Source organism: Seriola dumerili, unplaced genomic scaffold, assembly GCF_002260705.1.
Source record: "Seriola dumerili isolate Sdu_G_001 unplaced genomic scaffold, Sdu_1.0 BDQW01000230.1, whole genome shotgun sequence".
Taxonomy (NCBI): domain Eukaryota; kingdom Metazoa; phylum Chordata; class Actinopteri; order Carangiformes; family Carangidae; genus Seriola; species Seriola dumerili.
The window spans coordinates 3,547,143-3,572,657 of record NW_019174485.1 but is presented as its reverse complement, the minus strand read 5'-3'; the positions used below and the strand labels follow the sequence as shown (position 1 = coordinate 3,572,657).

At 39.5% G+C, this 25,515-nt stretch overlaps 2 protein-coding genes across 3 annotated transcripts; both read right to left on the bottom strand.

Annotated features, from left to right (window-relative positions):
- Positions 1-816: 816 nt before the first annotated feature.
- On the bottom strand, positions 817-12,007 carry shoc2 (SHOC2, leucine rich repeat scaffold protein). The gene is made up of 9 exons (XM_022755569.1): positions 11,974-12,007; positions 7,007-8,076; positions 6,481-6,618; positions 6,190-6,320; positions 5,502-5,690; positions 4,684-4,806; positions 4,026-4,163; positions 3,006-3,123; positions 817-1,685 (listed from the first exon to the last, which is right to left on the bottom strand). Exons 2-9 carry the CDS (start codon positions 7,707-7,709, stop codon positions 1,477-1,479), a joined length of 1,749 nt encoding a protein of 582 aa, XP_022611290.1. The 5' UTR covers positions 7,710-8,076; positions 11,974-12,007; the 3' UTR covers positions 817-1,476.
- A 2,663-nt stretch (positions 12,008-14,670) lies between these two features.
- On the bottom strand, positions 14,671-25,334 carry pdcd4 (programmed cell death 4). Of its 2 annotated transcripts, none has more exons than XM_022755723.1 (12): positions 25,273-25,334; positions 24,691-24,797; positions 24,040-24,357; positions 21,789-21,883; positions 21,404-21,517; positions 21,065-21,286; positions 18,939-19,036; positions 17,359-17,473; positions 16,208-16,315; positions 15,771-15,881; positions 15,508-15,647; positions 14,671-15,398 (listed from the first exon to the last, which is right to left on the bottom strand). In XM_022755723.1, exons 2-12 carry the CDS (start codon positions 24,731-24,733, stop codon positions 15,338-15,340), a joined length of 1,425 nt encoding a protein of 474 aa, XP_022611444.1. In that variant the 5' UTR covers positions 24,734-24,797; positions 25,273-25,334; the 3' UTR covers positions 14,671-15,337. The 2 variants fall into 2 exon arrangements, with proteins under 2 accessions (XP_022611444.1, XP_022611445.1); XM_022755724.1 differs by having other exon boundaries at positions 25,258-25,332.
- Positions 25,335-25,515: the final 181 nt, after the last annotated feature.

The following is a 25,515-nucleotide window of genomic DNA, read 5'->3' as shown; positions in this document are numbered from 1 at the left end:
AAATCAAGGGAACATTTTCCATCATGTGATTAAGATTCTTGGTAGGCCCTGTTAAAAAACAAACAAAAAAAGACTGCAGAAAAATTAAAGGTAGTAACAAAAAAAGAAGTGTCAAGAAGAATTTACCTGTCAATGTTTTATTATGAAACCTTGTTTGAAGCTCTGATACACTCACCACTTGCTCCAGAGACCCAAATAACGTCTTTTTAAAAACGCTTGATATGTTGGTCAATGATCAACTGGATGACAGCTATGCAGCCCAACACTGAAGGTAATATCAAACAAGTAAACATAACTAAAAATTGCACTCAAGGCAACAACCAGGATTTGTTTACATATATAAAAGCATCTCCTATCATTTATCCCATCACCATGTTTGACTTTTTTCAATACCTTTTTGTCACACAAAAGCAATATAGACGGGGGTCGGAGCGACACCCATTCAAGTCCAACTTGCTTCATTTTTTGTCGCCAAGCATGTATGATTGGCATTTCTCATATGTATACATTACTAGCTTAATGTTGAACAACTACTGCTGCTATTTGTTAAAAAGATCTCCAATCACCCTATTTTACAACTGATATCGCCTGCTTTAACAGATTAATGCAAGAGCAAAAGTAAAACAACAAAAAAACAAAAAAAAAAACAGCAGTAATAAAAAAGAATAATTGAAATAATTTATATCTTTGTATTATCATGGACAATTGTGTTTAGAAATGAACCACTGGATCACTCTAAACATAGGCACAGTTTAAAAAAAAAAAAAAAAAAAAAAAAAAAAAAAAAGGAAAAAAAAAAAAAAAAAAAAATTTTTAAAAATTAAAAAAAAAAAAAATTATAAACACACCATCATTAGACCTTTGTTCTCTATGGTCAAGAAGCAATTATCATAAGTTATCTCAAGGAAGATGATAAAAAAAAAAAGGGAATAAAGAAAAGATGACAGTTAAAATTACGGCAGCAGCAGTAAATGTGAAGTTCAAAAGACTTTTTTTGTTTGTTTTTGCATACAATTGTATCCTTGCTCACATAATAGATGCTTGTAATTACTGTAAATACATTGGCAATGGGAGCATGGTTTATATGGTTAAAAGACTTGCCACTTAGCTCACAGTTACTCAATATATATAACTTTATATATCTTCAGTTTTGGCAAAGAGATGGAAATATTTTCCTCTTGTATGATTCGGAATGAAAGATGAGCAGGGGGGTGGCTGGGGTCCTAAAATGACCGTGATAAACTCTGGAGTAACACAGAAGTCAAGTCTCCAAAATTCACCTCGTTTCTGCCCAAGGAAGGTGAAAGAAAAGTTTTCCTTTTCTTCCTCCTCCTTTCTTTTGCCCCTGACACTGATTGTGGCGAGTCTGTTTTCTTTACAGTGCATGGTACACGTAATGGGGGCCGGCAGGCGAGAGGGTGCAGAGCAAGTGGAGGGTTTGGAGTCAAGTAGGACTGGGATTGAGCTGCTCTTGGCTCAGACCATGGCACGGTATGGACCCTGCATCTTGAGGAACTGGATGATGAAGGAGGGGCCTCCCGCAACAATCTGGGGTGGCAGGTGGCTGAGGGGACAGTTCTCGATGCTCATGATAGACAGCTTGCTGCAGAGGGCCAGCTCGAACGGGAGGCTGTGCAGGTTGGGGTTGTCGTTGAGGTACAGTTCCTCCAGGTTCTCCAGTGTACCTGAGGACAGACATCAGCTAGTGTTAGTTAAGGTGTTAACTGCAGCTGATGCTGATGCTGATGCTGATGCTGATGCTGATGCTGTCATGTCAACAAGATTCTCGAGACTCAATTCTATGGTTACACTACATTTTCCTGAAATTTGATCATTTTAAACATGAACTTTGAGGAAGTTATTGTTAGTTGGGAATAGTAATTCCCATTCACTTGAAAAGGAAAGTAATCTCCGACTTTTGGATCTCACTGTATCTTAATACATCACAACAGAATTACACATATGTAGTTTCTCAGATCTGCAAATAATGATTATTTTCACTATTGATTATTCTGCCCTTTTTCATAATTTATCATTAAGTCTATGATATGAGGGGAAAAAAGATGTGGGGTGGGGGATGGACATCAAAATTCTGAGGATCCAACATGATGTACTATGTACTAAGTATAATATTTACTATTTCATATAACAATAGAAAGCAGCAACTCCTCACTGTTTGGTATTTTTGCTTTAAAAAAGACGACAATTGTTAATTAGAATAGTTTGTGATTAATTTTCTGTCTAATCATGTTAGCTCTAATTCTCTATATTGCTGTATCAATTATTTATTCCACCCCTGGAAAGACATGATAAAGATGTGTGGATGAGATCTGAAAGAAGTTCAACTATGGCACCAGCCGAGGGGAAGTGATGCCGAAGAGACCACCGTGACCTTCATCTAGTCTCGGGTACATCTCAAGATAGTCAGTAAGGACACAAATCTTAAAAAATTAGCAAATTACTAGCGACAATGCAACAGGTATCATTCAATTCTGTGCCCAGTCTGAATACTCTAAAAATACAACCACCTTTAGCTCCTTCCTCCAACTATTTTAATCTCTGGCTTAACTTCAGCAGTAACCAGCCTAGCCGGGGTTGGTCCAATCACTTGGAGGAAGGGTCAGAGGACGGACATACTGTCAACTGTTAAGCTCTTAAATCCTGATGGTTAAGTTTAGCTTTTATCAGGAAACAACACTTAAAATAAAAAAAGCAACAACTTACTTGTTTTGGACTATGTGAAAAAATGTTTTAGTCTCTAGTTTAATGATACAAGGTGTTTTAAAGTAACAACATTATGTGCCAAAAGTCAAAGTTGTGTTTTTAAACAATCAGTCAAGTTTTCTGACTTTCCATTTCTAGACACAGAATCAAGTCACTCACAGGGAAATGTCCCTGGATCAGTTCTGGTTCCCCACCATCACTCACGGACATTATTTTGATAGTGTGTGAAGCCCTGAGCATGTCACTGATACAGTACAGTAGCTGATGAAATTAGTATTTACCAATCTCCTCAGGAAGGTGTTGCAGCAGGTTCTCCCCCAATCCCAGATGAGTCAGGTTGGTGAGATGGCCGATGCCTCTGGGTAACGTAGTCAGCTGATTATTTGTCAACACCAATTTCTAATACAGAGAGTGAGAGGACAGGATGTTTTTGGAAGGACTTGTTACTCAGTGATAAAAATTCATTTACATGGTAGACATGGTGAAAGTCTGAATATTGCATAAAAGTAAAAAAAAAAAACTCAGCAAGACAGGATGTGACCAATATTCCCAGTTACCAAACATACAGTGAAAAGGATCTCTCTGGTTGTCAGTCAAGTCATTTATCATCGAGTTATATGCAGTAGCATTGTCCACTCCTCGCAGAGGCTAACTGTGGATGATTATCTAAAGGGTAGACAGCATGTCCAGTAACGTGTTCCTTAAAGCTGAAATAATTTGCATATCACAGAAAGACATGGCTCTTGATTCCTTAGGTTGTTGCAATGACATAACATAACTTTGAGTATCTTTCCACTCCATCAGCTTCAGGGATTATGTATCATTTACATTAAACTGATACCAATTCTGATTTTGGTCATTGATTCAGGTTCTCATTAGTTCTTGTTTGTAATTCCTGATCTGTTAATTTGAGCAACAAAATAACCGAAAATATATCAAAAGCAAAAAACACCTTTATTTACTGGATTGTTAAAGACATCCATCGCTGCTTTCTGCGGTGCCTTTTATAATACTACCACTGGAATTTTTCAAATCCACTTACAGGCATCTCAGTCCTAAGCTACAAACTGAAAATGAGCCTTATCAAATACCATGAAAAGTAACAAGATGCAACAAAGACCTGGGTAGTGAGAAGTAAATGTGGATAAAAATATTATGGAATGTGTCCCAGTCTTTCTAATAGTTGTTGTTCCCAATGGCAACACAAACAAACCAGATTCTCTCAAACAAAACTCTGTAAAAATCCAACAACAAAGAGCCACAAGTAGCACGGGAGAGAACTGCATGTCTGGAAAACTTACCTGTAAATCTTTGAGATAAGCAATTTCATTAGGTAGAGATTCCAACTTGTTTTCCTCCAAGTCAAGCTCTCGTAGCTTTCTCAAGTTCCCAATACCATGTGGTAACTTTTTGAGAAGGTTATTGGACAATATTAACACCTGTGAAGACAATGAAAATTCTTAAGTGAAACTTTGGCATCTTTTTGATCTGATCTTTTTTTCCAAAGCAATACAGCAATCACTCCTGTATTAGCGGTATTATCACATTGTTTTCAAAGGATGTCAAAAAAAAAAAAAAAAAATCAATGAAGAAATCGGAAACAATACTGACTGAAACATCTTTAGAAAATGTTTTACTTTTCAGCCATATTTGCAGCACCCTATCTTCAACCAACATTTAGGTCACTATAGTTTTGAGGAAAAAGGGTTGGTTCAGTAATAATGACCCAAATAACTCAAAACTTACAACTTTGAGTCAGAGTTGTTAAGCAAAATTCTACTGCTATCCATGTTTATTACATCAGCCATTAGCCTCAAAGATTCACTCACAACATAAGGGCCTTAACGTGTAGACATAACATCTCCCGTCACTTCTATTCTCACATATTGATTACACAAAATGTACAATTTACTTATTTAATTTCAATTCTACTATACACTGTGTGTATTGAATACTCACCTCCAGAGAGACTAGTCCACAGACGTCCTCAGGGATCTTCGTCAACTGATTAGTGGCCAGGTTAAGCTCGACCATACTAGTCCATGTGCCAAAGTCCAACGGCAGAGACGTTAACTGGTTGTCCTGAGGGAGATAATGGAATACCATTATTAGCAAAATAACTGACAATTCACAGGGTCAACACAAGGACAGTGCTGTTCATGAGACTGAGCAGACCAGTGGACAATGTCAGCTACGCCTGGCGCCAGGATAAAATGTTTCCAATGGAGATTTAAATCCAAACTACATCCAGTGTAGACATACATCAATGTAACAAGTTAAGGACTTTTTAATGCCTGTCAGTACATGCCTGGTTAGAGGCCAATACAAACTTCAATGGAGGTGCTCTTTTCAACAGTCTTAGCTTTGAACAATGGTTGGGAAAAATAAGATCAATAATTGTTCTCTCACTATAGCTTCACTCTATGATGTTGAACTTAAGCGGTAAAATTAACATTTAACATATACCAGTGGATGCAGCTACCCGTGTGCTAAATTTATTTATTTTTTATTTCCACTACTACTTCTCACCATGCCAAAAAGATTTTTGCCTAACCCTCAAGGACAGCTGTTTAAAAAAAAAAAAAAAAAAAGTGTCTACAGCTTAACTTTTTTTAAATAAAAGATGCATCATAGGACCTTGTTCTGTTGAAGTGTACAATTATATCCACCTTTACAGTGCTGACTCAGTTATATTGAACAGTTCCAACATGCTAAAGACAGTTACCTCCTCAGATCACCATCAAGATATCTTGTGATGATCATACACATGTTCATACCTTCATGTTAAGCTTGCTTAACACTTTGGCCCTGGAGAAGATACCAAAGGGGATCTTGTTGATACGGTTGTGCTCCATGTTGAGGGAGTAGATGGTTGAGAACTGGGATGGTCCACCGACAGGGTAAGACTGGAAACAGTTCCTTGCCAGTGTTAGACTTGTCAGATTGACCAAACTTGAAAGCAGGCCCTGATCAAGTACAGAAAAAGAGAAATGACAGACAATATGATCAGGACAGGACTCACTAAAGGCTATGATTTGTACACAGTGTGTATTAGTAGCCCTAAGACATAAAAAGGAATTTAAGTGGATAAGCTATATGCATGTTAAACAAGTATTCAAGATAAACCTGAGTTTCTGCACAGTCTGCAGTGCAAAAATACCTGTGATTAAAGACTGTGATTTTGGTGTAAAAAATTGTGGCTAAAGTACCAATGCTTAAGTGAATTTAACATGAATATATGTGCGTGTGTGTGTGTATGTATGTATGCATATATCAATTTTAGAGCACAGGTACAGAAGAGTTGAGGTTTCAAAATTAATTTCATGTTTGATGTTTCCATTTTCAAAGCACTGCAGGAAACAACTGATGTAAAACTAAATAGAAAACAATTCTGAAACTAATTATTTCCATTATTCAGTATTAGTCTGCATTTATATTTGAGATTACATGCCAAATTCTACTTACCTCTGGCAACACTGAAATGTTGTTATTTTCAAGGTTTAACTCCTCCAGTTCTCGACACCTGGCTAATGATCTCGGAATAGCTGATAATCTATTATATCTCAGACCTAAGCGATTTATGCTCGCCAGATTCCCTGAAACAAAACCAAAAATTTTACTGTTATATTTTTACCTTTGTAAATTTCATAAGAATTAGCTGGAATCAGGCTGGTAGAATAAGACAAAAAACATACATTATGCATTGACAGATACACAATACCTTTGCTTTTGAGTCCTAAAATATGCTGAAGTTACCTATAGTCTCTGGGAGGTCCAAGAGCTCATTGTGCTGCAAGTCAAGGTTGGTTATCTGTGTGCAATTCCCAATCTCCTTCGGTAGGTGTTCCAACTGGTTATGGGCAACATCCAGAGTAATAAGGTTGCATAGCTCCCCTACAGAAAGATGCATGCAAAATTCAGAAATTTAGTTGATGAAAGTGAAGATGAAAGTGCCTTTAGTAACCCACAGTCAGTAATACAGCCACCAACAAATTTTTCATATTCCCCACTCACAGAATCATAAATTTCATAGTCAGTACTCTCTCTTACTATGGCCAGCTGGATTCATGGTCCAGCATAGCGTGAGAATGATTGACATTAGAATAACATTATGAGCACAAGATGACCTAATCTCTGGATGAAAATTAACAGTAGTGAAATGTTGTAAACCCAATGGTAGCCCACTATCTACCAAAATAACTTGTGGCCACTGAACGATTTGCTTCTTGCCCTACATCAATTTGGGGAATTTGTACTGTCTTTACACATCCATTATACTCACCTATCTCTGCGGGCAGCTGTTTAATCTTGTTCTCACGGATGCTGAGCATAGTGAGCTTGGATAGGTTTCGGATGTCCTTCTCTACTGTTGTGATACGGTTGAACCGCAGGTACAGCGTGGTTAGAGATGTCAGCCGGTAGACGACAGGTGGTATCTCTCTCAGCTTGTTGTGCCGGAGGTCGAGCATTCGAAGCTTCTTAAGGGAGTCCAGGGAGTCAGGCAAACTGGTCAGGGAGTTCTCGCTCAGGGCCAAAGTGACCAGGCCTGATAGGCAACCCACCTCAGCCGGCAGGCTCTGCAGCTTGTTGCTGTATAAGTAGAGTTCAGCCAGCTGTGTCAACTCCTTAATGGAGGTGGGAAGCATATGAATGGACCTTTTAGATAGGTCCAGTCTCATTGAGTTCTCCTCTCGACACTTGTTAAGTTCTTTGATCACCTCAGCATTACTGGACTTCTTGCGTGTACCTGGTGCTGGGTTTGGCCGCTTTATCGTATTGTCAACGGAGAAGGCAACACCTGGTGTTGAGCTGCTGGTGTCCTTCTTTCCTTCTTTGGCATCTTTCCCTTTGGTCTTCGTTTCTTTACCACCATCCTTGACCAAGCCAGTCAGAGCCTTGGCCTCCTTTTCCCTTTCTTTCCCCGCTGGACCACCTTTTGGGTCCTTTTCTTTTGAATCTTTTTCTTTGCCTAAAGTACTACTCATGTCGACGTTATCGGGCCTCCTGCAGAGTTGCTCATGGGAGTCTCTCTTGTCAGGTTACTTATTTGGGAAAAAAGGGACACAGACAACCAAGGAGGCTTTTAAAGAAAACATCCCTGTGCAGGCCCACACATTTATTATTATCCTTGAAATAAAGGCCTTGTGATCCAGAGGTTTTTTAGATACTTTTGATACTTTGTCCCTTTGTTAAAATGCCATGGGAGAAAAAATCCTTTGAAGTAGCTGGATTGTGGCATCCATGGGCCACATGCTTAAGTGTCTGAACGGCATACAATCCCAGGACCTTCAGATAGAAGTTCTCTCAGGCTGCAAAGGTCATCAAGGTTCTTTTTAATCCCTCGAAGATTTGCTTTTTGGGGAGAGAAAAAAAATTCATTCACATTTACAATTTCATTTTCACACTTAAACATTTTCAGCATTTTGAATTTCAACAGGTGAGTGGTCCACCCATAGGTTTCTGATTTTAAAGCCCAATTCAATTTCAATCCTTTGAAATTGATGCAGAAGTCAGTGATTTCAAATACATTGGACTGCCGACATGCAGGGGAAAGAGATGTATGCAGGAACACACAGTTGGCAATATCCTTGTTTCGCCTCTGTGTCAGTGACATTTTGCAGAAAAACCCCACCTCTAAAGAACTGCCGTTAGTTGAAAAACTTTTTAATGCTGGGAACAAAATGAGCCTGAAAAAGAGCCCACCACACCAAATCCTAACTGACACTGCTCTTGCAATAGATGTTATAATACCACAGGTACTATAAAAAAACACTACCAATGCATTTAAATAAAATTTTATTTTAAGCTGGGTCTACTGTGGGCTAAATGTGTAAAAAGAATAAAGAAATAGAATTAAAAGGAGCCTTAACAATATTCTACCTCATACATTGCGTCAGAAAAAAAAAAAAAAAAAATACTTCCACAGGTTTGGTGGGTTGTCAGTACCATGAGATAAGTGGTACTGAATGTGCCAGTCCACGCAAATCTGTTGAATGTACTAAGCATAACCTCACACTAACTTACTCCTACTAAACAAACATGGCCGAGCGGGTGTTGACATTACTTTAAGCCTACAGCCCCACCTAAACATGCATTTAGCTATTTAGCCTTCCCTTAAAGTCTGTGATGCAACAATCACATTGAATATTTACGTCTCAAAAGGCAGCCAGATGAAACACACAACCTCTTGGAGCTTTATATGACAGACTGAGCCTGAAAGTCTCTGGCGGCCTTCCTCTGTTTAGTCTCGGTTGCTGTTGTACCTTAGTGACTGTCTAAAGCTCTCCAGCACTAGTACAAGCTAAGCTGTTGCAAAAAGAGAGGCAGGTTTGGCTCAGGATCAGAGCTAAGTGAAAAGGTTAGGACTGCTGAGACTAATCTTTAGAAGTGGCCTTCAAAGCATGAAGTCCCCACAACAACAGGTCATATGACCTTTTAGGTAAAAGAAATGCTGGGTCAATAGTAGCACCCCTTACATGATAGAATGAGTTCTGTAAATAAAAAAGGCTCTGTCCTGTCATAAATAAGGAGATGAACGTCTAACACTGGATGTAATATGTATACATGTTCACAAAATAATTATTAACATAAAATGAGAATAGCCAGACCAACCCAATTGCTGGGGCCATCTAAACCAAACTGTGCAAGCAACTTCCTTTTATGGTTGTAATGTCTATGTCTCTGCCCTGGTATATCATTCTGTTTATAACAAATTGAATGTAAACCTTATCTGTATTGATTCATTTCTATATTTAAAGATTAATGTTTGCTTGTCAAACCTAATGAAAGACCAAATGAGACCAGATGAGGAGTTTAATATCTAACTGGAGTATTTCATTCCCTAGTTATTTTATTACAATTTATAATGTAATTTTTAATTATCATATCCATAATTTCATTTTTAATCAAAGATAACAAGCTTAGTAGCTCATGCAAAACTTGTTATCTTTCTTTGTCCAGATTGTGCAAACAAAATATTAACCATAACTAAGAGGTTAGCTGCATCTTTCAAATGAATGCAGTGGTTTCTGCAAAAGCAGCACAGAGGTTCAATATTTAGGTGACCGAGGAAGCCCTGACTTCACATGAACAAAAGGAAGAAGAAAAAAGTGTGGGTAATAACTATGTTAGTAAACCACAGAACCAGGGGTTTGTGAGATTCAGTAACTTTTCCATCCCTGGCAGGCTTAAGAAAGTGTGCACTTGTTGTTCATAAATGCAATGACTGGTTTGCCTTAACAGTCTGAGCAAAAGAAAAAGGGATATACAGAGATGTAAATAATCCATTAGTTGAGCACAAAACGGTGTAATCACTTTGTGGCCATGCAATTAAATGTCTTTTTGATCAGAAAACTGCACTATTGATGGGCACTCAGTGTCTGTTTAAAGTCCTTACACTGGCCTTCACAACGGTCTACCACACAGGTGTGGGGGAAATCATTTTAAACATGTCAGTTGTACATTTGCCAAAGCTATGGGATAATGTTAAATTTACAGGTAACAAAACTTGCACACATGTTGTGAGTTCCACTGAGTTAGGACTAGCCATTTAGTAGATGTAAATATAAAGATCAACTGGTATACAACCTTGACAAAAATCTACTGCATGTCCATCAATACTAACCCCACCACCATTAAGTGCTACTTAACACTTGGACTTCATGGCACATGCAACCCATATAGAGACTAATGAAATTTCCATTAAGGATATCTTGAACCCATCTGATAATGCCAGTGCATTTAGGCCTAAGCAGAAGTGTCTAATGTTCTCCAGCTTTTGTTTATCCATTACAGTGCATTTTGTGTCAAATTAGAAATGCATCAACATTAGCTAATCAGAGAATACAATCAAGCACGTGTGTATAACAAATGTAACGAAGTGCTGAGATATGACAAAATGCCCTACAGATTTAGAGTCAGGAAATATATCTAAAACCCAGCTCCTGTGTTACTGCTTGACAGTACGCTACTGCTCAAGCAAAAGAATCAACAAACCAGAAATCATCTGGGCTTGTCAGTTTAAATGGGTATCTGTGTAGCGTTAATATGAGAGGTTAAATAGCAAAACAGAGGTGAGGTGGCAGCTATCAGCTACTGCTGCTACACAGCACTCCACGGGACGCAGCTAGCTTGATGGCTACGCCAATGACAAATCCTTGGAAACAGATTACCGACAAAACGGTACCAGGTCGGAAAGTCAAGTCGCCTTCCGAGATTAATCAATTTACATAATATGAACACCTGAGTTAAACATACCAGGGCTGGCGATAGTGCATGGTCACTGGTGTGACATAGCCTACCTTGAAGCGGACAGTCTTGATGTTACACGTTACGGTTTGACTGTTAACCAATCATCAACTAGCTAACTAATGGTCGTTAGCCAACTCACGTAGGCTGAAAATGTCTTATGTTAGCCAAGCCAGCCTTCAAACTGACTGGGATAAAATATCAACACTGCATATCGCCAGCGACCAATACTCAAAACGAGAAAAATACAAGGGCTAAGCCTGCGAAAACGACTGACAACAAGGCAGGAAATAAAAGCAGCTAAGCTAAACGTCAACAGCAAAGCAAACGTCAGTTATGCCAGACTGCTAACTTGCTAACGTCAGCTAGCGGACAAGTTAACCCACCAGCTAGCTGTATTTCAGCGAGCAATCAAACCACAAGAGTACCGTCACGGTCGGGATGAAGTATTAAAACAAACGGCTATTATAGTACGTATCAGAAGGTGCAAAGGGTGTGGAGGTTTCCCCTGACACATTTACTCACACCCATCGGTTAGCCTTATCTGAAGCACGGCTAACTGTGTGTAGGCCCGAGCAGAGCGGCTGTCGGACGCGGACCGACCCGTCCGCCGTGAGTCCAACCGAGAGAGGAAACGTCTGCTGCAGCCAGCTGAGCGCAATCGGGCAGCAGACACCCGAGGAGCACAGCCGGTGGAGGTGCCTTGTATCTCACAGCGGCCACTGAAGGCATACAAGGTGCCAACTAACTGCATCATAGTATCTAAGCGCGGTGCCCGTGCTGAATATTAGCCGAGGAAAAAAAGAAAACACTCTGAAAAACAGCGGCCATTCCGAAGCTGAACAAAAGAGTGCGTTCGTACTCGCCATCGCAAAATGACACTTTGGCCTTATTCACGCCGTAACAAGAGACAGAGGAGTGTGTTAACTTTGGAGTGATGCGTTACCGTGCTGCGCGAGGAATGAAACGTCCACTGTTATTGTGATAATATAACTGTTTTACCTTCAGAGGTGTGACTCCGCCATCCTTGCTGCTTCCTCCTCTTTTCCTACACTGCTGCTCTGTTCCCCTCCCTCTCCTGACACCAAACTGCGTCATTCGCACGCCTAACCACTGTTATCACGAGACTTTGAAACAATCAAATATTCCTGGATATACATTGTCTTCAAATACATCAAAACACTAAAGATGCTTAAATTCAAATTAAAACTTCTCAAGTGCATAGTGGCAGCAAAAAGACTTCAAAGACACACTTTGAAAGCAAAGTTTTAAATGATGACACTGTCGTTGTGATAACCTTAACTGAGTGTCTGCTGAATTTGTTGTATATATCTAACTACATTCACGTCAACAATACTACTGCAACAATTCTGCAAAAACTCTTACTTTGAAAAAAATTGGCAGCAGAAAAAACAAAAATTAGTCATAATTTTGAGTTGTTCTGCAGATGTCAGTAAAGCGTCGCTTGAGAGGTAAAGCGAAGAAGAAGAAGGTCACGTGATTCTCGCGGACGCGTTGGCTTGACAACCGCTGTAATCTTTGCCTGGTGCTAAAGGTAGGTTATTAAAGAATGGATTTTATAAGATCTGCTTTTGATTCGACGTGGTCACACACGACAGGAACGATATATCGCAGTGCATTGACTTAAGTAGTAGCTATAGTTGGTCGTTAGTTCGCTGAAAGAAAGAAGATCTGGGCCTGTAGCTAGCCGAGGTTGTGTCTTTTACGTGCTAAACATGGCTAGCGTTAGCTGAATCTAGCTATTGTAAAAACTATTTTTACTCCCAATCTTTTAAGTTATTCCAACAAGGATCATGGTTACGTTAGGTTAAACGTTAACGTTACATTAAAACAATCGTGTGTAAATTGATACCGAATATAATAAAAACGTGAACATTCAACATTGCAACAGCCATATGTAACAAATGCAACACAAAAGGAACTGATTATAAATGTTTTTCCTTCAGGGTGATCATATCGTCTCTGTTACTGAACCTCTATTGGCTGCATGTAAATATGCTAAAGTTCATACTAAGCTTGTGCCACAGATCCGGCTTAAATACAGTCTCTATCAAATTGCTTACTCTCGTGAGTAGTTCATGAGTCAGATCACCATTCATTATCAGCTGAGAAGATACCCAGCTATATTTGTTATTAACAGCAGCTTTCTTCACGATCCAACGGTGTCAGGGTTTTTGCCCTATGCAATTCCTCAAGTACATTGTCCATAATACTTTGTTTTCATCAATTTTTGCTGAAATTCTGTTAAAAAGTAATAAACTAATGTGTTTACCTTTCAGCGGGCATTCGGGAAGACACAATGCCAGAAGTCAAGTCAATATTCAGAGAAGTTTTGCCTAAACAAGGTTTGTACTGCAGCAATTAGGTCTTTGGACAGCAGTAGTTTCAAACAAAAGGCTGTTTGTGGAGCCCAATACAACATGTGAACTGTTCAGAAATCTGCAAAAGCCTGCAAAATTAGTCAGTGGGTGCTCTGTGCTGTGTGCTCCTTCTTTAGTCTCTTACAGAGCAGCATCATTGACATTGTTGCAATATAAACACTTACATAATTAGGACAAGTACCATAGCTGGATATCAATGGATTTTTAGTGTCAAAAGTGTAATGCTTTTTAATGTGTACAGGTCGTTCAGGGGCAATGCACCAGCTGTGTAAAACGTCCAGATGTTTCATGCAGTGAGTCTATTTGGTAAAAACTAACCACCAGTGCAACAGAAATTAAAAATATTGGCAAGCAATTGACCACAACCAAGAGCCCACAGATTTAACAAGCCTACAGATGTGACCTTGGGCCCCACTTCCTCGGGGTTGCAGTTTTGGCAGTGATGCTCTTGCAGATCTAGTATTTATTAAAAGTTCAACTGTAGATAGAACATTTCTCACTGTTAATGTGCTGGAGGTTTTTGTGAAAGATAGCCAACTAATTCCAACTCTTCTTTTCTCTTTGTATTTAAATCAAGATTAGTTATAGAAATGTGAGAATTCATGCTGAATTGATTTTTATTTCCACAGGGCAGCTTTCCATGGAAGATGTCCCTACCATGGTTCTGTGTAAGCCAAAGCTTCTCCCACTCAAATCAGTCACCCTAGAGAAACTGGAGAAGATGCAGATGGAGGCTCAAGAGGCCGTCAAACAGCAGGAACTGGCAATGAAAGAGCAGTCACAGTAGACGCCCAATGGAGGTTTTGCAACAGCAGAAGCAGCCAGAGTGGCACAAAATTCCTTTAGATGGATGGCACAAATATAGTGTTTTCAAGCACTAATCGATCAAGTATTTTTATGGACAGTGACATGCAACATGAAGTAATTGATGTTTGGCTTCATAGAGCAGACGAGTTAAGAAAGTGGTAAAAGTAGTCATCTAAGCTTAACCACTATTCAGCTCTTCTTCCTGTATAAGCATTGTTGAATGATTTACTGCATGTAATCAATAGGGATTAAGTTTATTGCTTGCCAGCTTTTCGAGCATGGTTGACTACTGAGACCTGTGTGCTTCTACAGACATTTCATTTATAACCCCTGCAATATGGCTTCAATTCATATAACAAAATGTTAGTTAACCGCCTCCTTTTTGTGTCAACGCAGGGTAGTGCAATTGCCCTTTCAGAGCCAAGAGCTTAGTTGCAACCCTGGTTAATAGCATGTGTTAATATTGTGACATTCACAAAACAGTCTTGCATTATTTAATAGTGGTTTAATGAACAAACAAGGAGCAATACATGGTACATTTCACACACCAGTATTGCTCAGATATAAAAATAAACACTCTAAACACCACTTTATGAAGTTACACGACTGGTATTTGTTTTTGCACTGTACTCGTGTATCGATACCTTCAGTAATGACATCTTTGTGTGATTTAAAGGGTAAAAAGAAAAAAATAAGACAAGCACAGCATAGAAACAGCAGCTAGTTAGGGAGCCAGTATTGCATTGAACCAACATGCTCCCTTTTATTTATTTATTTTTATACCCCTTTATAAAGCTCTTGACACAAACCAGTCATCTCTGTACAAACACTGCTTTCTAGAAAACACAAAAGGAGTGGCAGTGAAATCAAGAAAATACTGTACAAAACAACATGGAATGACTGACACTGAGAGGTGTGGCACTTTAAGGGTTAGCTTATGTAAATGTTTATATTGAAACACCTTAGAGAAAGTGATCTTCAGTCTCAATTGAAAGTGCAGTTTTTTTTTTTTTTTTTAGCCCACCTCAATTTCAGAAATGTACATTCTCTTGACTGTTAGAAGGGAAAAAATTGTACCCAAGTATTTTGAAAAATATGCATGTAAAAAAGTAGCTTTATCCTCATCCTCTTCTTTCCTGGTACATAAAAAGGATTCCTCAGTAGCTTTCGACTTTGACAACACCACCATCTCCCTCGCTGACAAATCTCTTTCGGCCCCTGGCGAGAGACAGATCGCATTAAAAAAAAAAATTATTAAAGTAAAAAAAATACATCTCCCTACAGAGATAAATGTAAGGTTTGTATCTGAGAAAACTATTGCACTTACCGACAGGGACAAAGATCTCTTAACTTTACATCAATTATTCCCATACTGAGGCTCTTATCAACAAATTGCTCCAGGATGAAGTATGCACGAGGGACATCGATGTTGATTTCAGCAATGTCCATATAAACTCTTTCATAGCCCTTTAAAAGAAAAGAAAACACTGTTTATAAAACACTATCTCAAAGGGAGAGCAAACAAATGAGCTGCTTCTAGGTGAAATTGTTTTGTGCAGTACATACGTCAGACACCAGGTGGCACCTTACCCTTCTCATTTGGTCCACAGTGATGATGGAGGACACAGAGAGCAACTTGAGTAGCCGCATGACCATTTTGAATGTTTTCTCTCCTTTAGACTCCAACACCATCACTATCGCCTGCAGGAAATTGCACAATATTCTTATGACCGTATTAGTGCTCAAAACCTTTGCTAGTAGCTACTAGAAGCACATACTGCAGTGCAAAACACATATTGATTTATCTACAGATTTTAGTTTAGACCACATGGCACAAGATGTTCACACTCCTCAATGAAAGATGAATGAAAATGAAAAAAAAAAAACTAAGCTAAAAAAGATAAACTAAAACAAGATATTTCAGATGACGGATTGGCTTGAAACCATTTTGCAATATTTCACAATTTTACTTTGGCCTCCTGCACGCCAGCTTGTGTTGTTGATATCAAGTGCAGCACAGTATTTACCTCATACACAAACTCATGGTGGAAATGGGGGACCTCCAGATCTCTCAGGCATCTTTCAGCCTCTTTACTGTCTCCAGATAGGATGTACTCCTTCAGCAGGAGGTTCATCTGGTAGGGTAAACAAAACAGGTAATAACAACTATTAACCTACAGTATTTTTTGTTCTTACAAAGAGTTGAAAAGCAACAATCAGATGTTCTTGGGCGTTTGAGAAAAAGAGAACTGAAAACTGTTTTCCTCAAGGGATGTTGCACTGATCAAATTTAGAGCAGTGTTTGTGAGAAAAAGACTTTTTCAGACTACATTCACACTAATACATTTTAGTTTTAAAAACTCATCACTTTTGCTACATTTATGTCACACTACTCTGGAGTTTTTGAGGCCCTAACACAGAGACTTTTGAAAACGCTGCTGGCCCCATTTTAGTTTGAAAATGCAAGGACTGCATTTTAGTCTAGATTTGCAGAGAAAGAGACTTTTAGAAACGATGACATAGACACCCACATCACTCCCTGATTCAGTCTTCTCCGTCGTGTATCCTTCCCTGATTCATCATGCTCCTATTATGCGTCCCTTTTCTGGAAAAAGAGATCCACGACTCACAATCTATGTTTTCCGCCGCCATGACTGCCTTATACTCATGTGCTACTTTCAGTAACATCTCCACCTCATCGTTGGTCCATGCATCGCCATTTCTGTTCCTTGTTTGCAGTATTTTCTGCAACTAAGCAATGAGCTGCAGAGAAGACAATCTGCAATATCCTGTTTACACAGGCACGCACATGCTGAGTGTACGTGAATGGTCATGTGATATGCATTTTTAGGTGTTAGTATGACCAGAGTTTATTTCTGAACACAGAGCTAAAGAGCTCATCCGGACCGAGATCATTTTCGTTTTTAAATGAAAACGTATTTGTGTGGACCTGTTTACAATGTTCCCAGCGACCAAAACTTCCTCTTTATCTACATTGCATTTCTCAAGATGGTGAATGTTTTCAATCACTTAAAGCTTTATATAACAGAACATTTTAAATAACTCAAAAATTAAAAATTTAAATAAGATATTAACACAGAATACTTGACTAGTGCTCACAAAGACCTGGTCTCCCACCTGTGTCTTCTTAAGTCTGAGCTACAATATGTAAAATTACCTCTTTGATGAGCTGTATGACAGGTCTCTGGCCCCCACCTGTCCCCCACTGGTTGTCTATGCGCAGTCCACCCATATTCATCTTCAGCAGCACAGCTGCCCGATCCAGTGCTTCCCTGGAAGATATAAAACAAGCAAGGTTTGTGGGGCAAACTTGTCACACTGCAACACCAACTTTCATTGTCATTACTATCCCCTCTCCCCCGCCTGCAAGTGATCAGGCTGCTTCTGCTCTAATATGCAAAAGGTTTCACTGTTGTTTGTATTTGTTACAAATAAACTTTTGTTCACTGCATTGTTATATTTCTTGAAAGGCACTTTAGGTGTGGTGACTCTTGATTCTGTTTCCTTTACCTTTAAAGCATTCCACTCTTGTTTACGTGCAAGTTAAGTTCAGATTCTCCTGCTCTCTCCCTTCCTTCCTGAAGTGACCACTCTCTATAAAGGATAGTGTCACAATTCCTCAAGTTTGTCTTAAAACAACCGTTAGATTTGAGCATTGAAACAGTGTTTTTTTTTGTGTAATCATTCCTCCTGTTCATACTGGCCATTAAAAGATCTCTTCCTAATGCACTTTCAATGTAAGAGATTGGAAACAAAACCCACAGCCCTCTTTCCACGCAAAAATGTACTGAATAATTTATCTGAAACTAAAACAAGACTGGCTCGCTGAGTTAGGCCTCAATTATGCTCCTTTGCGGATTCGCACATGGACAGCTGCAGACACCATGGACGTGTAGTTCTTATTATTATTTTTCTTTCTAGTCCACTTGGAAGAGCGCATGCACAGTTGGCGCCCTGGTAGCATAATAGCTGTGCAGACAAGTCTGTGTGGGCACAACAAATTGGTGGGTACACAGATGTCCACACAGAGCCTCCTGTACACCCTGTGATTACAAAATTTACATCACACGAATCCTAACAGACCCTTGCGTTTTTGGAAAGTATAACACTAGCTTTAGACAAATTAAGTGGATATCTTCCAAAGTTACTGTCTTTTTAGTGCAAACTTACCTTTTTTTTTACTAGCCCTCCACTGCAGCTTAACAGGGAAACACAAAGATACTCAAAAGACAGTAACTTTGTTAAATATTCACTTGTTTTGTTTAACTCGGACTTCTCAAGGGTTAGCTTACATAACAAAATAAACAGAAACATTGGAAAACATTTTTACACAGAAGAGGAAGGTGGAAATTGTTCCCCATCATTTACATTCAACATGTATTAGGATGCTTAATTTCCAGTATGAACAGGAGGAATGATTAAAGCCAGAAAAGCCTGTTTCCACATTCAAATGGGCACCTGGCTATTGTTTAACAGATTTGAAAATTGTGAACATATTCTTAATAATAATAAAAATAAATAAATAAATAAATAAATAATCTGTATTCAATGATATAACAGTTGTACATATAAGAAAGCTTCTGCATATTATTATTGACTGAATCCCCTCTTATCTTTTAGCAGTCATTAACATCTCATGCAGACACTTAAAACCCTGACATAAGAGATTTTCATGATAAGAGTTTGAAACAGGAAATTATAATCACAAGTAGCACAGCCTTGCCAACAATCACATACCTTGTGTATTCACAGTCAACTCTGCCTTTGTAACCCTCGATATAGCCTTTGGACAATATCTGGTCACTAACAGCACGTGCAATAAATTGGCCCACCAACTGGAAGAGAAGCACAAAAGAGGGAAAAATGGAAACAAAGCCAAACAAATTGCACAGCACCATTTTGTATACATTTTGAGTATATTTTTGGTGTATATTTTGGTATTAAACACATGATATGTCATTTTCTGCCACTATGGGTCACTATATCAAAACAATAAAGAATTATGGAGTTTGGTGATGTTGTGAAGTAGCATGGGATCATGGGAGTTATCTTCATCACCATTGCCAGTCATTGCAGTCAGTTTCTAATGGTTGGGATTCCCATTAGTTCATTAGTCAGGAGGTTTTTACAGGCAGCATAGATTCCACATTAGAAAATCAGTGTTTCTTGAGCATCGAAAACAGGAAGTCAGGGAGGGGCTAGGAGCCGAGCTTCTGCTAACGTTTGCTCAGCTTGTCTCTGATAACTTCAGATCCAGAAGTCCAATGACTAAAATCCTTCATCTGATTAAAATATATTGTGAGAAATTGTAAGATCAAAAAAGTGTATTATAAAAATGTGGCTTAAAACTGGATAAGAACTCAATTTTGGCCACTTCTGGCAGACAACCACAACAGGCAACCAGATGAAATGGACTATTACCATGATTAAAATCACACACTTCTCTGAGTTTGAAAAGTACTGGAAACATTTGGGATAATACAAGTACAGAACTCAAAATATATGACTTAGGTCTAGCTGTTTTTTTGTACGTTTCAATGCAAAAAAGTTGCACATTAAACCTTTAAGTCAAGTGAAAATCTGATTAACATAATCAATTAATTTTCCATTATTTTGAAGAATAGCATCCCCTTGCAGGAGGAAAAAAGGTATGATGAGAAACCATTAAACTTAAACTGATTACCACTTCTTTCAAAATGTTGAAGTATATTTCAGTTTTGTTTAAAATTTGCTTAAAAAATGAACTGAACTGAATGAAGTCCTGCAATACTGCTATTACAGATTACTAGGTCACAAATACAAAATTCTTTCAGTTTGAAGAACTAGAGGCCCTACAAAAACACTGACATGACCGGCGACTGACAGTGGCCTCAGGGGCACGTGTGTGTGTTTGTTTACAGTAGTGTAAGCGCATGATTTAGAGAAACGAAAGAGCTGGCTTTGCTCTTCTGGCCCCCACAAAGCCTGCGCTCATCACTGGTCATTGTTTCTGTACAGACAACAGGCAGCTCCGTCTCATCTAATCTGTGGCTGTGGCTAGACTGGCAGGCATATGAAAAGAAAGAGAGGAGTGTGTGTATGGGAAACTGAGAAAGAGAGTGAAAGGGTGAAGGGAGGCAGGTGGGGGCAGGACAGAGCCATAACACCCATTTAAACCCACATAGAACTGTGAGAGGGACAGAATTGACTAGTGGGACTGAATGAGACAGTGAGAGGAGGGGTGTGAGGGGGAGGATGACCAATAACCCTTTGAGCGTCCTTCGCTGAGCTTGCATTTTGTGAGCACAGACAGACAATGGCCAGAGATCTCATGTCTGTGCAGACTGAAAAGGAAAGAGCTCAAACACACACACCAACTCTCTCCTACACACCAACAAATCAAACCACAGCGTTATTCCCCTGTGCTCCACCACAGACTGTGAAAACTCAAACATGCAACCTCAAACAGAAACTTCAGCTGAGAGTCTAAAGAGTCTTTTGTGTTTACTGTAAAGGGTCTGTCATATGTGAACCAAGGTTGTGCAGATCAGTTTGTCTAAATTTTCTTGATGGTAACAAAATGTTGAAATATCTTAAAACATAAACATGACATGGATTTACTGTAGCTCCAGGTTCTTCCTTTATTGACTGCATTAAATATAAACAATTGTTTATCAGACCAACTGACCCAGATCATCTGACAAACCTGAGTGAAAATCACTTCATTCTGGATCATAGATTGAATTTTTGAAGTAAAGAGCCATCCTGAATCCTAATTATAAATTAAGGTAATTTTAAGCTTTATATTCAGCGCTGTCACACACTCACATTCAATAAGCTGCTAACTGAGCTACAGGTGTACACACACACTTATCTGCACTCACTTGTGGGGCTCCAGGTGTGTCCAGGACCAGGTCGGGCAGCTCTTGGAGCAGTTTGTCGAAGGAGTTTTCCATGTCGCTGCGGGACAGAACAGGCCCACATAAGTCAGCCAGCAGCCTGGAGGTGAGCTCTCGGTGACTGGCTTTGGCCTCCAGGGCCAGAGACACAGCCAGTGAGGGCACCTCACTCCGCATGGGCCCCAGGTTCAGTTCTGCGAGCAGCTCCTGGATATGGAAAGAGGTGTTAACTTGGCATGGATTGATGTCTTCACGCAAGTGTATGGTCTCTAAATGAATTTTACTTTTCACAGGCCGTTTCCTGCATGATGATGTGCCACTTACTGCTACTTCATTTGTGTCGCCATGTTCAAAGTACTCTTGCACTATGGGGGTGACTGTCTTCTCAAAGTCCCTCTCATCCAGTGGGGGGACCACAGTCTCATACACACAGTTTTCCTGTCAAAACACAATCATGTTCCAGGTCTAGTGTTTTTGCCAGTGCTACATTAATACATTTTTTTTCTTATTTTATCCTCTGATAGAAAATACATACATACAATGTGATTCAATTTAATACAGCAGTGCTACAATCTACACCTTAAAAAATTACCACACAAGATCCACAAAATTAAACATAAGCTCCACATAAGAAATGTTAATTGCCTCTGTATTGGATTTTATAAGTGATAGTGCTGATCAAAACACTCAAAAACACAACAGTTATTACCTGAGCTTCATCATAGTTGGGGTCTTTCTCATCTACCGCCTCCGGCTCATAAACTTCACCAGATCGGCCCCAGACGCCTTTGCCTCCAGCCCCACCTGCGGACAAAGGTCAGTGACAATGCAATACATGACATCTGACAACTTCACAAGCAATCATGTTAAAGCAATATGGCGGTGTCTTTTTCATGGCCTACATATCTTGGTAACCTCTGTTTCACACAAAGTTCACAATTCATGGTTACTAAGGAAAGAAAGTGAAGTAGCAGCTTTAGGGAGCATTAGAGGCTCTTCACATGATGTCCCTGATATACAAGCGTTAAGTCACGTATCAAGCTGTAGTGTAGTGTATCAAATGTACAAGTTTTGAGAAACAGAAACAGAAAGATAGTGTTGATCTATACCAATAAAATATCTTGCATTTCATCAAAACATGTTTTAACATCCGTCAGATTAAAAAGCTTTTCGTTGAATTCCTTCTTATGAATGACTTAGGCTAAAATGCCCAAATGCCCACTAAAAACTAGACCAATACAAATCCTCAACAAATTTTTTGAATTCACTCACTAAGAGCCTGACTGCCCCTGTGCCGTTAGAGGGCTGGGGCTCCATAAGCTATTTTGTTGTCTTCAGCTACAAACATCAGAGACATCCAGATTGTTTTCAAATATGCATGATACTTTTTTCATCCAATTCATTTTCATTTTTCCATTATAGGCCTTATAGAGTCAAGTCTCACCGATTTGTTTTCAAGTTTTGGTACAGTTCACGCACACACACGCACACACAATCTGACTTCCTTCTTTCAAACAGGAACTCTCAGCTATAGTTTATAACATACTTTATACTATTATACTAATACTATAGTTGTAATGTTACCAATGTTAATATGGATCATTATCTTTGTGTGTGATCTCTACCAATCCCCATGCAAATTTTTTTAACCCAAGGACCCAACATGCTGAGATATAATCCCTCTATTTAGGGAGGTGAGACCTTTGTACATGTTACACAAACAAACATCTGCTGGGCCACCACTAACAGATTGCAGACAGTTTAAGAAGCCCAATACCAAAGCAGCTTGTGTGTCATGCATTAAAACCCCCATTAGTCCCACCCAGTATGTCACATATAACATACCACTGTATTTAGCACAGGCCACACTAGTTGTGAGAACCCGTCCTACTTCAGCGTTAAAACATGGTATCCACTAGTTTGCGCTCACCAGAAAGATTCTGCACATCCACTCTATTTGTCTTTCAAAACTGCAATGCATGAACTTTTTATGCAGGAGAGCTCACAGCTCAAATTACAGGGCACCACTGGCATGACAGCTCTGTTATGTAACCAGAAAAACGGATGCCAAGAGAAACTACATTTGCTCCAGTTTTACTGCCCCTGGGAAAAGCAAAGTAACTAAACTGTACTTCCTTCTGCAGGGACATATAACTAGACACTGTGTGCTTACATCACTGAATGAAGACCCGCAGTGATAGACAGCTCGACTATCACAAGATGTTGACACACTTATACCTTTCTGATGTGTTGGTGTTGGGTACAAAAGACAATTTGAGGCAAAGGAGAAAGCGGGTCATAAGAGCTATCTATGGCTTGATATAAATATTGGATAAGGAATCACAGAAATGCATTATGCAACATTTTCAGCTGAATGCCTGATGCTTTATCAGTGGTGTCACACACAATAACAAAATCTATATCTATAGCTATCACTGTGCCCTGGCACACTGATCGTCTAACAACAACACAATGAGAGATGACACATCAAAATCAAACACAGGCAAACAAATGATCCCTAAACCTCGTGTAACTAACACCAACACCACTTAAACTTAACACAATGATTTAACTTCTAATGGAAATTTCCAGAAAAGCTTGGCTGAGCAGATGGCACGAAAAGAAAACCATGCTTTTAAATGAGCATGCACTGCTCAAGATCACCCAGCCATTTGTTTACAAGCTAATTGGTTTATGGCTACAAGATGGAAAGCCACCAGGTGATGACAACAGTAGGTCACACAGTGATGAAGGCATTCTTCCTTTTGAAGTACTGGGCACCAACACCAGTGGCTCTTCAATTAACTTTTACTCGCCTGTGGTAATGACCAGCAAAAGGTTACCCTTTGAAATTCAAGAGAAACTGATACATTTGGTCTACTTGGTGTAGACAGGTAACATGATAGCACAAAATTATCCTACTGTTAACTGCACTGACTCAAAATGTCAAGTCCTCTTACCTTTCTTTGGTAGGCCTCTGCCCTTTCCCAGTCGGGATTTTCTGTCCAGCAGCTTGCTCTTGGGGCTGGTGGGTGCCGCAGAGGTTCCCCTGACAACGTCCCCATTATCACTGAGGGAGTCCCCCCTGCCTGAGTCCCTGGAGGAGTTCTTTCTCAGCCTCCGCTTGGCCTTCGCCTTTAGGCGTGCCTCATGGATGCTGTTGCTTGACGAGGACAGCCAGTTGCCATTGACCTCATTGTTTATGTTTTTGTTGGCAATAGCCGATCTGCCATTGTCTTCGTCTCCAGATGCAAACGAGTCACTCAGGTCCTCAGCCTCTGTTGGATTACAAGCAAGGGCTTATGTTTGAGCTACCAGACAATGAGCTTTTATGTGCAGAACAGATCAAGGAGACTAAAACTGATACAAACATTTATACTTGTTTGTGTGAACCATGTGTAAATACAAGATAAGATAGTTTATGTCAAAAGAAACTATACTAATAATCTATTTCTATCTGTAGTCACTCACTAACTGTAGGATGAGCAGCAGAATAAAATCAATGCCAAATGCAACATCACTAAACCTGCAGGCAGTGAAAATAGTACCAGTGCTCCACATCAGATACAGCTGATGGAACATTTAAATCGCTGTGACAGACTTACACTTACCAACAGGGTTTGCGTTCAGCCAGGCCTCGCAATCAGTTGCCATGTTTAACAGTAGAAAATAGATTTTGCAGCAGCACAACGTGCAAAAAAATAGTTTCAAATGATACCTGCAATATAGAAGAAAAAACAGAAATTTAATAAGCAGACATGCGTTGATAATATGCCCAGACTTGCTGCAACGCAACAGCTTCCCCTCCCCCTATTCATTCAAAGTCACAGTGTTGATAAACAATGGCTGACGCTGCGTTAGCTTGAATGTTCACTGTCAAAGGAAGGAGCTGCGTCAAAGGACCAAACTGCAGGGCATCTAAATGCACATATAAGACGGTTACTTCCTCTATTCAAAGTCAAAATATGCAGTTTACAATTTGTTTGGTCGTTCTTATACATCGCTGACTCGCAATTTATCTGTTGTAGAGACCCAAACGTCAGTGGAAGATAAAACCAAACTACGCTAGCTCGGTGTACACCTTCAAGCCATAACGATAAAATCGTTAAATCCTTAACAACACTGTTATATACAACATGCATTTCTATCTCCTTTTCCCTGTCGATTAAATAACTCACTGTCAAATCACTGACCGTCTGTTGTGTCCGAGCTTCTAACTCCGACACGAACACTGTTTTTGTTTCACCTACCCAGCAACTCGGGCACGTAGCTCCGTGTTTTTCTTCTTTGATTGGCTGGAGGGACGTGGGTTTTTAAAACAAAGAACCAATGAAAATGCAACACGGGATTTTCTTCTCGCATGTTCTGTGGGGTCTGCGTTGTTTATGAAGGGCTGCCCCCTATCGTTGGTACTGTAGAACTGCACCCTATTATTA